General features: G+C 45.9%; 1 protein-coding gene across 1 annotated transcript in view; it reads left to right on the top strand.

Moving 5' to 3' along the window:
* LOC119402027 (ubiquitin-like modifier-activating enzyme 1) overlaps positions 1-15,339 on the top strand; it is a 70,035-nt gene that overhangs the window by 45,450 nt on the left and 9,246 nt on the right. Inside the window, exons 13-20 of the mRNA XM_037669092.1 lie at positions 212-377; positions 4,089-4,285; positions 5,580-5,644; positions 6,530-6,578; positions 10,066-10,212; positions 10,759-10,833; positions 11,420-11,612; positions 13,787-14,055. Of these exons, the coding sequence (XP_037525020.1) occupies positions 212-377; positions 4,089-4,285; positions 5,580-5,644; positions 6,530-6,578; positions 10,066-10,212; positions 10,759-10,833; positions 11,420-11,612; positions 13,787-14,055 (1,161 nt within the window). The remainder of the gene's footprint in view (positions 1-211; positions 378-4,088; positions 4,286-5,579; positions 5,645-6,529; positions 6,579-10,065; positions 10,213-10,758; positions 10,834-11,419; positions 11,613-13,786; positions 14,056-15,339) is intronic.

A 15,339-nucleotide genomic window follows, 5' to 3' on the forward strand; every position in this document is an offset into this window, starting at 1 on the left:
CGCCGGCCTTACGATCCCGATGCCCTATTTAGCCAATATAAAATTATATTGCCATTTATTTACTTGCATAATAGTATTGTAATAGCGACTTCCCTACATGATCCTTGAGTAAGTCTCGTCTGGAAATCGCTCGTGTAATTACGCCAAAGACTATCGATAAATTATCTTTCAAAGCGTCCGTGAATTGTCTCCAATGTTCTTCTTTCCCCAGCAATTAAAGTCGGTCACTGCCGCAAAGGCCGTGGCAAAGATGAACCCGGAGGTGAACATTGTGCCGCACTGCCACCGTGTCGGCCAGGACTCCGAGCACATCTACACGGACGACTTCTTCGGTGCCCTAGACGGAGTCGCTAACGCGCTCGACAACGTCGACTCGCGTGAGTCGGCTCTTTTTGTCTTTCTGTCTCGTCTGCGTCTCAAAGGGGCTTCAGAGCCTAGCTGTTGGATCCGGTCCACTCCATTGTCATTTATTGGTGTTCTTATTTTAACGCGATAGCGTTATAGAGCTCGTTTCGCAGAAATTCCGGTGTCGGTGTTAGCGCCGTTCGTGAGCGAAAGTCATCGTGGTCCCTGATCGAAAATTCGAGATAGATGCAAATAAATAAATAATAATAAACCATTGTTCGACTAGGAATTGAACCCAGGCCGTCTTCGTGGCAGCCAGGTACTCTACCAAATAGCCAAGCAATCGCTTGGAACGGCTTCCGAAAAAAAAAAAAAAACCCTATACGAATGTCATGTAATGCAAATGGTCTCCTCGCATGCAATATTGTGTGGCAGAAGCGTAGAATCGCGCCAGGCGTCAAGACGTGTGAATTGCACAACGAGTGAGGAGTTTGAAGTCCCGCCCATTGGAAAGCACTCAGACTTATTTAATCATCCTCAGCAGCGAAACCATCAACAAAGTGAGCAGCTGCGTAGGTTCGCGTGTTGCCTTACGGACGCGCAGTGGATAGTTCACTGATTCGCAAAAGGAAGAATTATGGCGTAGTGGGCCCTTCGCAAGTGCCCTCGCAGTAAGCATTCTAGGGTAGTTTTAAACGGCCAATGTTACTTGCTTAGGCGTTCCTTCCCTTGCGGCATATTTGAGGCGTCCACCGAGAAACGAAGCGTAGCTACCGAATGAAAAGTCCATGCGAACGGCGCCCGATTACGCTGTCACGTTGTACCTCTCGAGGCGAAGCTCAGGAGTCCTCCAACATTTTCTATGTATCCGGTAGCGTGAAAAAAAGAACGAACAGTTAAGAAGCAGCGGGAAGCACCTGATAGGGTTCTCCACCCCGTCGTCGTACATTCTACTGAGGTGTTCTATGTGCATTCTAGTATAATTTGATGTGTTGTCCGTAAGATTGTGATTGAAATATCAGTATTTTGCCCAAACCCCATCCCGATTTTTTTTTTCAATTTTACGGGCACATATACACGCATACATACAAACACGCGCGCGCACAGGCTCGTCCACATCTGAGGTGAACATGTGATTAGTATTCAAGACATCATAGAAGCTGATATTTAGTATATGATTCGAAAAATGAATATTGTGTTTATCGACAAGGTTAGACGAGACGTCACATAACGGAAATTGAACTCGCGAAGTAGAATAAACGTTCCTCGTTTTGCATACTTGAATAATAACGGGGTTTTCACCTTAGTACGGTCGACCCTGTAGGTACAGAAAAGTTGGTCGAACCCGCCTTTCGCCTCCCCTCCCCCCCGCAACCGCCCCCCCCCCCCCACTGGTATGCAGCCACTATATGCAGTACTTACTATTTTTTGTACGTACTATCGCGCTCAGTATGAGCTACATTGCGGGAGCGTGTGGCCAACCGCACTGTAAGGTTGTATAGTGGTGCCGATCGTGAAATGTTTTCGCGTTATCAGGGGAGGGTTTGGCTGTTCCTGCGAGTGCGCATCAACGACAAGTTGCTTTCGCGCTCGCCCTCGTTTTGTCCTGCGGTGATATCAGGTTCGAAAATGATAACTTCGAAGGTGAAAGCAAGCAAGTGGGGGCGATGCGCGCTCGCAGGGACAGCCAAACTCTCTCCCCATAAGTTGAAAATATGCCGCGATCGGCGCCACTGTACAATCTTGCAGGGTGCTCGGCCACGCGCTCCCGTGGTGTTGTAGTTCATACGGAGCGCGATGATAGTTGGGTGATTCCACGTAAGATCGAACAAACGATGGCTGGTCGACGTCTTAAATTTATTTCAAAATTTTATATATTATTGCCTGATGAGTGGAAAGAAGAGATCTGCAATTTGTTTTGCCGCCAAAAATTTTTTTCGAAGCACAGGAAATCAATAATGACGAAGAGGTGGAGTGGAGCGCTCATCCGCTCTGCTGTTTTGGCCAACTTTAGTTATGAATTGCACAAAATATATTAAAGTTAGGTAGCTGAAATTTCTTTAACTGAACATATGCATATTTTTGCTTCTGCTCAGGTATTCTTAGTTTTTATGTGTAGTGTAGATGTTTTCATAAAAAACCTCAAATTTGGCCCAGGAGACGTTAATTTGTTTACTTTGAAGGTCTTTACCTCAAAAAAGTCTTGTAGCAGAGCGACAAAAATTCCGCATTACATTATTCGGATGCTTATCTATAAAAATGCCGAATCTTATATTTACATAAGTTTTCCGTAAAGAGATATGATCGGGCTAATTTCAAGAAAACACCGAACAATGGAAACTTCTGACGATAATTAAAAAAAAACAATTTTTCATATTTCTTAAACTCCGTCCACTTATTCTCCTCCGCATCAGCTTTCACAATCATTGAAAACATTTTGCACAATGTCGTTGCACTAATAGTTACGGCCACTCCAATGGGACGCTTAGGCAAAGATTGGCAATTCTGACTTCTTGCCCAGCAAGTGTATAAAATGCAGGCAGGGTTGGATTTCTTTTTATTAAAAGGCCAGCAGGTACCGAAAAAGGTGTCGCCGGCACTGAAGACGTTAATTTTGAAATTATTTGGTCACTGCAGCGGTCACGAGCGCGGGGCTGCCGAGCAGGCGCGCGCGCACCCAAGATGCTCGTTGTAAGAGACGGCGCAGTGAGAGCTCGTTTTCGCGTCCTCAGACCGATTGAGTTCGAAACAGCAACACCTCTCGGGTGACTTGAACGCACGTGCACCGGTAGTCGCAGTGATCTGGTTAATGACGTCGATTTCTTTTTCAGGGGGCATAAGAATATCATCGTTAAACTGTGCGTTCCGTGAAGATCTTTCATTGCAGTGGTAGCAAAAGCACGCGTAGCACAAGTAGTCCATCTGACTGACAGTCATTGATCTTTCGGGCGTTAAACGTTCCTTGAAACCATTTATGTCTAGGTCGGTAACTCTGCGAAATTTTGGCTTCTTTGCAATAATTAAAGGAGTACTGACACGATTTTGAGACATCGCAAAAGGGACATTTTTTGCTTCGTTGGTATGTAGTGTCAACGCTGTCCACACACTGGAGTCGGAGAACACGTATAAAATATTTTAATTTGACTTTGAAGTTTTCGTCGCTGATAATCTGCAAGCCGCCCCACCGCAAGGACATTATCCCAACGAGTCAGGACAGTTCCCCCGAGTTTTCTGCGTCCTGCATGCAGCCTAAATCGTAGAAATCACTGTCAAGGTCGCTGGACGACTATTCACTCATCGTTGTTTATGTGCACCACGAGCAGATGACGGATTTGCCGCTAGTACGTCGCGAGTTTCTGTATCTCCGTGACGTCACACTGCTATGAAACGACACTGAGAAGCCACTCCCTCGATATCGAAACCGAAAGTGTCTTTTTAAGGCGGCGCTAAATAAAATATATACGATGCATTCCCAGGCACCACAATAGTCGTTTTAGGTTTCTCGACACCAGTATTTTTATTTAGAGCAACGATCCGAAATTTTTTAAAATTCGTGTCAATACTCCTTTAAGCTTCTCGTGCTTCGAAAGGTATTCTCCGCAATACACTCATACAGAGCTATACTTTCTAACTCTAATTTAAGAGGTCGACCAGCCATCGTTTGTTCGATCTTACGTGGAATCACCCAGTTGTTACTAAAGCTAGCTAATATACGGGACTGAATCGCGTCGGTCTCGTCGTAGGCACCTACATCGACATACGGTGCGTCCAACTGAGCAAGCCTCTCCTCGAGTCGGGTACCCTGGGCACCAAAGGCAACGTCCAGGTGGTGGTTCCCCACCTGTCCGAGTCGTACTCCTCCTCGCACGACCCGCCCGAGAAGTCCATACCCATCTGCACGCTCAAGCACTTCCCCAATGCCATCGAGCATACGCTGCAGGTTTGTGGTCATTCTATTGAGTAGTCCGTTACGCTGACATAGCGGGCCTCATGCGGCCCGGGGCTTCACAAAAAATAGCATGTTTGTGACTGTTAAGTATGGTACCCGCATTGTTTACTCGCCCATTGCGATTAATAACGCTTTGTGCATTGAGCTACAGAGCCGGGACTGGTCTCAAGCATTTTTTTTTCGTGAGGCAACCTATGTGGTCATCACGTGTTGAAACATGACCGTGGGACAAAATATCTGTATTTCAGAATCGTTGTCAATATTTGAGTAATTCTGGAGAGCCGCCCCGATAGGTTTCTCGAATACTGACGCCAAATCTCCTTCAGAAACGATCCACAAATGGGATATGGAAAATGCCTTGTTTCAAATGGAAGCGTTAGGTGATATTTTGTTCACCCCCCCCCCCCCCCCGCATCTCCCGCTTAAACCATCTTCAGTGTACGGGCTCGTGCGGGACCATATTCTGTGACTGCGGCCCGCTAGCTGAGATGAGCTTGAGACCCCTGCCTTCTGGTGTGTCCCTTTAAATTGGTGTTTTCATTAAAAAATAACAGATTTTTGTGTGATGTTTCAAGAATTTACAGATATTCAGAATTGTAGTGCAGGGAAAATTATATCCCCATCTGGCAATGTTCAAAATTTATGGTATCTTGTTCTGCCTGAAACAAAAAATGTTGTTGCTTTTCTTGAAACTTGATTTTCATTTGTTTTTCACTGCGCAAGAGCTTGTAACCTTTGAATAAATCAATATTTCCGAACTTTCCACTTTTAGTCTGTGCAATGAACAACGATAATTGCAAGCGATGAAGTTTTGATATTTTACGAATTCTATCGATATGAAACTTTCTGAAATTCTTAAATGACACTTTTTTCTGTGGACTATAATATACTTAATATTGGTGATAGCGCAAAGATCCTAGTTCATTGCACAACCTACATATGCAGCTATAGTACTGCCAAGCCATTTTTTTTTTCGTGCCGTGGGATTGGTAGCTATCACTGTTGGCAGGATGGACGTATTTCGGGCAATTTTGGTAATTACATCATAATAAGTTAAAACCTTCTGAGATACTTGAAGATTTTTGTTCAATCTGCGTTCCTTAAGGCAGACGCAGAGCTATAAATTGTTGGTGAAAATCTCAAATTTTTAAGAAGGTGGCGACATATCTTAAAGGCTGTCGGCAACAAAGTTTTACTCTGACCCGACTGGATACATTAGTGCAGTGAAATGTTAATTGATATGCTGCCATGTACTAATAATAAGTTTTGTCTGCCTTCTTCACAGTGGGCCCGTGACGAATTCGAAGGCTTGTTCAAGCAAAGGCCTGAAGAAGCACTGAAGTACCTGGAGTGAGTACAAATTGAGGAACCTATAGTCTATTTCCTCGCCATGATGTTTCTGCGCTTACTGTCGTGAGCAATGTGAAAGCGAACACCGAATTCGTGTTGAAGCAGTGCTTACTCATGATCGTAATAATAGCGCGCATAGAACGGACGAACACTGAGGCACTTACGAGCGCTCTTCCAAGTGGTTTAATTTTCTGAGAAACACACAATTTAATAGCACTAACGTCTTAGGAAACGCAGAATTATGACATGCGCCGAAATTCTTTTTCTTTGTGAAGAAGAATGACTGAATGGGTGCTTGCACACTCCGTCTCCAAGTTTGTCTATCATGTCAGCTTCCATAACCTCACGTGTAACTTTCGTTGCTTCTGGAGGTGACACACTACTTGACAAACATCGGAACGCACCCGCAGACAGTGCAGCGACGAGCCAAAACTTTTTTTGCTTATTTTTTTTACGTCGTACTTGTGCTTAGATAGTCTAGGATTTAGGCACCTGTCTGTCCTGTCTGACTTATACAGATATTTACTACAGGATAACGGTGCCCGATATACTGCGTAGAATATGAATATCTTTGCACCTTTTCTATTGATACTACGTATGCTGTATACTGGTTGTCAAACCAAGGTTGCAGGAACCCCGTCAAGCTGCTGTAGTGCAGCTTTTTCTTCCACTCCTTTGCATTTTCTTTGTGTTTTCTTGCGGTGAACGAAAAAGAAAATGCGAAATAAAGTTGAAACATAAAAGTACGTTCACTGGGCGCTGGACTAACTTATTCAACGCCTTGTATCGCGTGTCATCGCTCTGTTTTGTTTTAAAGAGTCTTATTGGTGTTTGTGTGGAAGATCGCTGTAGTAAACTCTACAAATGCTGTTGCCTGTTTCACAGAGATCCTACGTTTGTGGAGAACACATTAAAACTTCCAGGGGACCAGCCAGTAAGGATTACCATATTTTTTATTCTGTTCATTTGTTATTTAGATAGTTATGAGGTAGTTCAACAGAGGCGTTACTGAAAAACAGCGGCGTAAAAGAATAATATGCAGGATGACCAAGCAGTGTTTGTTTCGCAATCCTGTCTAAAGTATAGCAGTGCTTTCTAAAATAAGCACAGGGCGAATTATTAGGCTGAACAAGCAAAGTGATGTTTGTGTTGTGTTTGTATGTTTTATAATCTACAAGCATTGACTGATTTTATACTAGCAATATATAAAGTATTTGTAAGTGCTTGTTTTCAGTTTCTACAGCATTGCTAGTCGCTCTTAATATTAGACCAGTCACAGGCTTATAAGGTTAATCTGAATAACGCTACATGAAGTGTGCAGCGTTTTCCGAATAATCTAATAACGTTTGGTTTGATTGATTTATTACCCCATCTGTGCACTGGAAGTAGTGCTATCGTCGCGTAGCGGAAGTGATTAAAGAAATGCTGCCAAGAACAATGAGCTAGTGGTTACACATCTAGCCGAACTTCCGAAGTATTCTCAAGGGAGTGAATTTTCTTGAATGCCTCGGAAATTTTAAGCAAGGTTATCTGGTAAAATAGCTATGGTCATTTACTTCGTACTGCTCCGTAATCACTCAAATGCGCGCATACATTTGAAAATTCACCTAATTTGTTTTTTTGTCCCATTCTCGTTGTATCCATGGATATTGCATTTAGCGCTGGAGTGCTCTGCAGGGTGGCTCGAGTGTGGCGAAACTCGGAATCTTTCCGAGATCTGGTGACAAAGCCTTTTAAACAAACTAATGGTACGAAAAGGTCAAATCCATCCTTCAGCGCGCGCTGCGTTCCATTGCTTACGATGGAACGTGGTGTCACATAAAGGGCGGTCGACAAAGTTGGGTGGTTTCTTCAAACCAGAGGCACCTTCTTTCCTTTGTTTATTGTTCCACCGAATGCAGACGTGCACCCATGCAAGAAAAGTGTCAGAAACCTTTGCTCATGACATTTTTTAGAGGCACGGACTGTTTAAATTCATTTTCAAGCGTTGGTCTGCACTAAGTATCCTTTAGAATAATCAGCACTGTGTCCTCGGATATTAGCTCCGACCGAGCGCCTTACAACACCGCGGCCGGAGCAAATTAATCACCGAAGCCACGTTTATAATCATCATGGTCGGCCTGTACATTCTAGCGCGTTGCTCGATCGGGGCGCGCCCACTTCGTCCTCTTCATCGTCTGCTCGCTCCCCCGAGCACGTGCGCCCGGCTGAATAGCTAATTGGCTGGGCGGTATACCTAGATAATTAAGCCAGGACATGTTATGAAGAAGCTAATTAGGCAATGTCATGCTAAGACCGAGCTAATTAAGAGCGCGCTACTTAAGACAATACAAATTAGGAACTTGTTAATTTAGATCAAGCTAATTAGGAGCTTCATACTAGTTACGGCCCTGCTAATTAAAACTGAGTAATTATCATCGTGTTAACCACAGCATTAACAATTAAGACAGCTATTCAATATGTTAATTAAGACCTAGCTAATTAATACCATCAACATTGAGACCGAATTCGCGCTGTCTCACTGCGGAGCAGACCGAGCAGACTGACTGGACGAGTCACGTAAAAAGTTGGAAGAAGCTAGGTGGTCACAAGTTCCTCCGATGGCTCCAGACTTGCACATGTTGTGCAAGCTGACCAAATTATTTTATATGCAAAGGAGCTGCTGCTTAGCGTCCACCCCATGAAACTCTTGACAGTGACACCGGCACTATGACAGTCACAAGTTGAACTGGGGCCTTTTCAGAATCAACGAGCTTGTAGGCGAGTTCGCACGTCAGTCAGTTTATTTGACAGACGCCCGCGGCGAAGATCGGGTCCGCCCACCGCGTTTTCTCTTGCCGAGGAGCAGTGCTCACGCCGCAACCTCAGGGAGCGGGACAATTCACCTATGAGCTTATTCGCACATACTATGCACACACGCACAGAGAACTAAAGGTTATATCATCACCGGGCTACGATGTCTCGCATTCAATTTCACCGCGCTCACGACCTACCACTCACAGCCATGAAGGAAGCGCCCCTGGTGGCATTTGCGGCGAGAAATGATAATATTTACTTGTTTGTGGAGGCATTGTTGCTACTGATTCCTTACTACAGAAAAATCTTCAGACATGCAATGTAAGTATAGCAGTAAGCTGTCCATTTATTTATCTGTAACATTCGAGAGAAGTGAAACGAGCTGCACGAGAGTGCTTCGTGTGCCCCTTGTTGCCTTCGAGAGTGAAAATTTCCATGCTGGCAGTTGGAATGGAAGAACTTGCCCGGGAGAGGACAAATGCCCACGAACACGCCTTTGGGAGGCGCGATGTTCAGTTGGCAAAGAGATAGCGCGACAATCACGCCGACGTCGCTGAACAGTTGAAATGTTGACTGAGTGGCGACGCTGACGCGTTCGCATGCGGTGTTCCTTTGAAAACCGCCGCAGATGCCGCACATGCGTTTGTGACGCCATGCGCATTCTTTAGTCGTTTTTATCAAAGCTGCTATCGCGTGCTACGCACTGTCTTCCTATCATGACCGCCATGGTGCTAGCTCGGAGCAAACTCGTGCTCCCAAGAAACTCGGGCCATCCTGAATAGCACCCGTGCTCTGCTGTGCCATTCAGTGCTGCAAATTGCAAAAATGTGAGTAGTGCATATAACAAAGAGCAAAATAAGGCAGCAAGTCTGCTTCAGCCACCATTCTGACACATTTCCAGTGGGAAAACTTTTTGTATAATCTTCTGGGGCTCAAGTTCTTGCCAATTCTTGCCAGTTCTTCAGTATGCCTCTCAGCGTCATTTTTTTCTTGTGACAGAATTTGGGTGGTCGAAGCTAGCTCTGCCTTGTGTCCGTTTCGTTAGAACGACTAACGGCCGCGGTCGCGATTGACGACATAGAACAGCGTTTTTCACGATAAAAAATGGTATCTTACACTGAGGTAATAGCTGAAGTAATCGTTGTAGCCTGCTCTTTTTTGTTTTTTTTCTTCGAAATTCCTTCGACAATTTCTACACTATTGGACTATAATATGCATTAAATGCACATTATAGGCCTACAGGCTTAGTATATGTGTAGTAGTTAAAGGACAATTAAAGAACACAAAGCTCATTCTCGGCTTCGTTGGAAATCTGAATTGCTAAAATGACTTCGCGAACTCGCTAACTAGCCTGATGCAAAATCACCTGAAAAAGGCTATTATCAATAATGCAGAAGTTGATAATGAAATTGTTAAGCCTGTTACATTCATGATTCTTAAGATATGAAGGAAGTACAACTGAAGAAATATAATGTAAATAAATACCAATCATCTGATAGAAAAAAAACATCATCTTACATGAACTCGCGCAATGTCTCACGCCACGAGAATCCCCCTTAATTTCATCCACATTTATTGTCCGGCGGTTCTGTTACGATCGTACTATCGTAAAACACACTGCGCAGGCCGACGTGCTTGCGAGCGTGAAGCAGCAACTGGTGGACGAGCGGCCCAGGTCTTATGCCGACTGCGTGGCGTGGGCCAGGCTACACTTCCAGAGCCAGTACAGCAACCAGATCAAGCAACTCCTCCACAACTTCCCGAAGGATCACGTAAGGCAGCACGCGGGTTGTCATTCTTCTTATTCCCCTCTATTCAGTTTTGAAGCTTCGTGAAGCTTTTTGAGTGGCATTAATTCTCCAGTGCTAGATAATGTGCGAGTGCTATGACCTTGCAGTGTCTGAAGTATTGGTCCACATCTCCGAAAGTTGCGCACATGCATCTCGGGCGAATATGCATACATTTTTGCCATCTTGAGGCACGTGGCCATGTTACATGCGACACACATAGGCGTGCGCACAGGGGGGGCAGGGGGGCGGCCGCCCCCCCCCTAATCACCTAAAAGGGGGGCGCAGAATCTGCCCCGTACCTTGACCCTTCTAGTCCCCTAAAATACAGGCGGGGCGCAAAATCTGCCCAGTACATTGACTTAGTAGGGTGGGGGGGGGCGCTGCAATGAACCTGCCCCCCCCCCCCCCCCCCTGATGGGGAAGCCTGCGCACCCCTATGGCGACACATACCCTTGTATGGCATCGCAAGCGGTGTTTTTCATTATTCTGGTTGACTCTAATTCTTTTTTCTTCCTCCCAACTTCTCAGCAAACTTCCACAGGTGCGCTGTTCTGGTCTGGCTTCAAACGCTGTCCCCACCCCATTGAGTTCGATGTGGGCGAGGTGTGTACACATTTCCCGGTCTCTGCAAAGCACGTTTTCAGGCATTATCCAGACTCGGGCTTTCATTACTCCCATATAGTAGAATAGGATCTCGTTAAAGAGAACCTGAAATGGCCGGGAAGATACTTTGCATTGAACGGGTGTTTCGTTTTCACAGAACTTCTGGGATGCATATTACAAACGGAATTTAACCCAAATAGAAGCCGTTCTGTTTAAGCGAGAATGACGTTAGGTGCCTTCAGTTTGCCGAGATTGATAACTTAATGTATGCCCGTTGAATGCTAATGCTTTTAGGTGGGCTATTTGGTACTGATGCATATTGAAACGAAACGAATGTACATGGTCGAAACGCATGTACACGAATTTCTGTGAATGTACATTAATCGTAGTCAAGGCTGCCAGAAAAGAAATCCTTGCCCCGACGAAGACCTTCGCACTTGTCTCAAAAGACCGACGTCACACAATGGCGGCTTAGTGTGTATGTTCATGGATGCAAGAGAGAGAGAGAAAGTTAATGGGAAGAGAAGTGGAGTTGACAGAGTAGACATCAACTAACGCTTGCCTGTTACATATGGGCTCTCCGCAGGATCTTCATATGGACTACATTGTCGCCGCTGCCAACCTGCGAGCAGCCGTCTACGGCATCGACAACTGCACCGACAGACAAGAGATCCGCCGCATCCTCGAGCGCGTCAAGGTGCCCGTGTTCAAGCCGAAGTCGGGCGTGCAGATATCGGTCACCGAGAACGACGCATCGTCTCGTACAGTAGGACTTGATGGTATGTTTAGGCAAGGAGGAGGAGAAAGAGGAAGGAAAGGCAGGAAGATTAACCAGACGCGCGTCCGGTTTGCTATCCTACGCTGGGGGAAGGGGATTAAGGGAGAGAAAGAGAAGGGAGATAGAAAGAAGGGAGCATACAAAAATGTAACAATACACGCGAGCTTAAAGAACACAGCTGCGTTCCATAATACTGGATTCAGGATCTCATACGTTCCGCTGTAGAGAGTCGTGTCATGGTGCCTACTGAAGGCTTGCAAGTACTGGACATAGAACATCAAAGCATACGTAGGCTGTAGTGAAACTCCTGTGTTACTGCTGTGGCCATGACCTGGCCACTTAGCATGCGCGAGAACAGGCCGGCTGATTGCAGCACCTATGGCCGGGTTTTTAGCGCACGCTCCACTCAGAGAGAAGAGAAATTGTTATGGACCCAGAGCGGTAGCAAAGGGAGCGTTGAAAACTAGTTCTCTAATCGGGAATGACGCCGAGTAGTCTCCTCTCTCTCGCTCTAACGATACTTACCCGAGTCCCAAAGTTACGTTAACAAGTAAGGTGGGCACAGCTGCAGATGACGTCATCTGCGGTGAACATCCTCGTCCTCCTCGGCCAGCGCCAAAAAGTCACAAGCCACTGTCGAGCACTTCAACCGACAAAGCGTGGGTGCTGCGCCCTCCCTGGGGATGGGGGACCTTTTGTAGCACTTCACAAATGTTCTCCTATCCACACGGGGAGCTCAGAGGAGCCGCGCTGCATGACGACGACGGGACATTGAGGTCACGTCGTCGGAGAGAACAGGACGCAGCACAGTGGTCACGTAGTCGGAGAGCGTAGGAAATGACATAGTCTATGTCAGAGAGCGTACGGCGTGACGTAATGGTCATGCCGTCGGAGATAGTAGGACGTGATGTAGTGGTCATGTCGCCAGAACGCGTACTGCTTCACATAGTGATCAATGTCGCCTTAGTGTCAGCTTTGATTCGAAAATCGGAAACAATGTAACAAGCCTCGGGGAATTCTCCACAGTAAAGAAGTCATACTAAGCAATTCAACACGACTTGGCAAGGCACGAATTGGGCCACTGTCTCGTTGAGTCAAGGAAAAAAAATAAAAGACCGTACCCGCCACGGTGGTCTAGTGGTTACGGTGCTCGACTGCTGACCCGGAGGTCGCTGGACCGAGTCCCTGCCGCGGCGGCCGCACTTTAGATGATGGCGAAAATTTTTGAGGCCCGTGTAGTTAGATTCAGGTACACGTTAAACCCCAGGTTGTCGAAACGCCGGAATCTCCCACTACGGTGTCCCTCATATCGCGATTTTGGGAAGTAAAACCGCAAGAATTATCATTATAAAAAAAATTCGGACGTTATGCCTTTTTTGTTTTGCTTAATGGTTAAGCTCTCATTACTTTCGATTTATTTTTGTGTTTGAGAGTAGAACATCACACTATGTATTTAAATATCATGGCTGAAGTGAACTCATAAGTACATATTGCTGTTCCGTGTATTCCTTGAACTTTCCTGGGAGTACTTATGTTTCTTTCAAATTTGCATAAACTTCAGTATTCCTTACCTGCTGAACATCACCGTTGTAAACTCGTAAAGCTGCCCTGGGGCAGGTTTTTAGTCTCACGCTCTTCTTTCTCTTACGAGCACTTCCGGTCGGGCACTTCCGCTTTTCTGAGTATTCAGAAACCTTGTTTGCGAAAAATAAAACTTGCATGAAACAGATGGTTCTGTCCATAAGTTGGTTCTGTCCTCAAGCATAAGTTCACTTATTACAAAGGTAAATTACTTTCAGGATATTTAATTTAATTGAACGAGTTCATTGAAAGAGCCCACGCTTTTATTGTGAGTAGCTGAGATCGTTGCGGCATCTGGCGGAGCAGATCTCAACCACGCACTTCTTTCTACGCTGCCACTGGGATGCGCTTCGGCAGCGGGTGAAACACAAATTTAACCCAAGGATTCAGCGGGCCACCCGAACGCCGACGTGCGAGTAGCACTACAAGACACTACACTACTCATTCAAGCATTAGGATCGCGTCCAGATTTATTCTACAACTCTTCCAATTGTATTGTTGGATAACAAAATTGGGCTGAATTGAATTGTGGCACAAAAGTGTAAATGGGGCTCAGTGAATTTGACCCTTCTTGGTTCACTCGATTTTTGCAAGACCCGAATCGTGTCAGCAACATCGTCAAGGAGCTGCCTCTGCCCTCCCAGCTGATGGAGGTTAGCATCACACCCCAGGAGTTTGAAAAGGACGACGACACCAACTTCCACATGGACTTCATTGTGGCGGCGTCCAACTTGCGTGCGGCCAACTATGACATCCCGCTGGCCGACCGGCACCACAGCAAGCTCATCGCTGGGAAGATCATCCCGGCCATTGCGACCACCACGTCCCTGGTCGCTGGTCTTGTCTGCCTGGAGCTCTACAAGGTAAACTGGCTTTGGGTTAGTTGGTGACTCATTGTAAGAAGCACACTGATCTGATTTGGTTGTTTTTCAAACGAACCTTGTATTGTCTTAGTCATGTCGGCGTCGGTGTTATGGGTGTTCGCAAAATACTGCGATCATCGATTTTCCGAAGTCATCGAACGAGCGAAATGACAAGACCACTTGTCGAAACATTGACCCGAGTGACACCCCGAGTTCAAGAATTTTAGGGGCGAAGCTCCTTAAAGCGGCACCCGTTCGTCCCCGTCGTAGTGCGTAACCAATCTTAACGCTAGTACCAGATCTTGACCTCCAAGGTGGTGCCGGTGGGAGATTTCTCCTGTGCGTTGTTGAACAATAAAAAATTCGCAGCGTGTGCGTTAACTAAAAGCCGACTTCTTCTGTCTCTCGTTCCCCATTAGCAGCCATTGGCATGTTCCAGTAGGAAACGTTAGTAGAAGTAGAAGTGTAAGTGTTAGCTAAAAGCCGACTTCTTCTGTCTCTCATTCCCCATTAGCAGCCATTGTTTACCTCCAAGGTAGTGCCTGGTGAGATTTCTCCTGTGCGTGATTAAACAATAAAAATTCACAGCGTACATGTAAAATTAAAGTGAGCTGCAAGTCGCCATGACTCTCATCGACCCTTTAGTATAAACCGGCCCGATCTCACGTCGTTGATGATGTACTGGGCGTGAAGCTGCGCGACGCCACCGCCAAGATCCTGCCGTACGAGAGCTTCGCCCCACTCATCGTCATTCACCCCGTGGATATGCTGTGGAATTTTTTTCATCGCTTCAAGCGCTGAAAAGGTAATCGCGGGAAAGATCATCCCGGACATTGCGACCACCACGTACATTGTAGCTGGCCTTGTGTGCCTTGAGCTCTACAAGTTGAAGTGGTTTTGGGTTAGTTGAAGAGTCCTTGAACACGGGGTAGTCGGTGGAGCTCACGTTTCGACAAGTAGTCTCGTCTTCAAGGCAGCAACTGGCTACCTTAGCGCGTGTAATAGTAGGCTTCGTAGCCGCTCCCCCAAACAAAACAGAATAGTCGATAGCAAGTGCGAAACGGTTGTGGGAGTTGGGGGTGGTGAAGAACGAAGAAAAAGGCAATACCTATTGTCAGATGGATATATGGATGGATGCCATGAGCGTCCCCTTTTAACGGCGCGGTACATGGGCGCCAACAGGCTCGACAAAAAGAAAAAAAAATCTTTTTTTGTAAGTTGGCCTAATTCTTACTCTACCTTATTGAAATTGATCTTACTATAGAAAAAAAAGACCACGAATTC

This window comes from Rhipicephalus sanguineus, chromosome 8, assembly GCF_013339695.2.
Source record: "Rhipicephalus sanguineus isolate Rsan-2018 chromosome 8, BIME_Rsan_1.4, whole genome shotgun sequence".
NCBI lineage: Eukaryota > Metazoa > Arthropoda > Arachnida > Ixodida > Ixodidae > Rhipicephalus > Rhipicephalus sanguineus.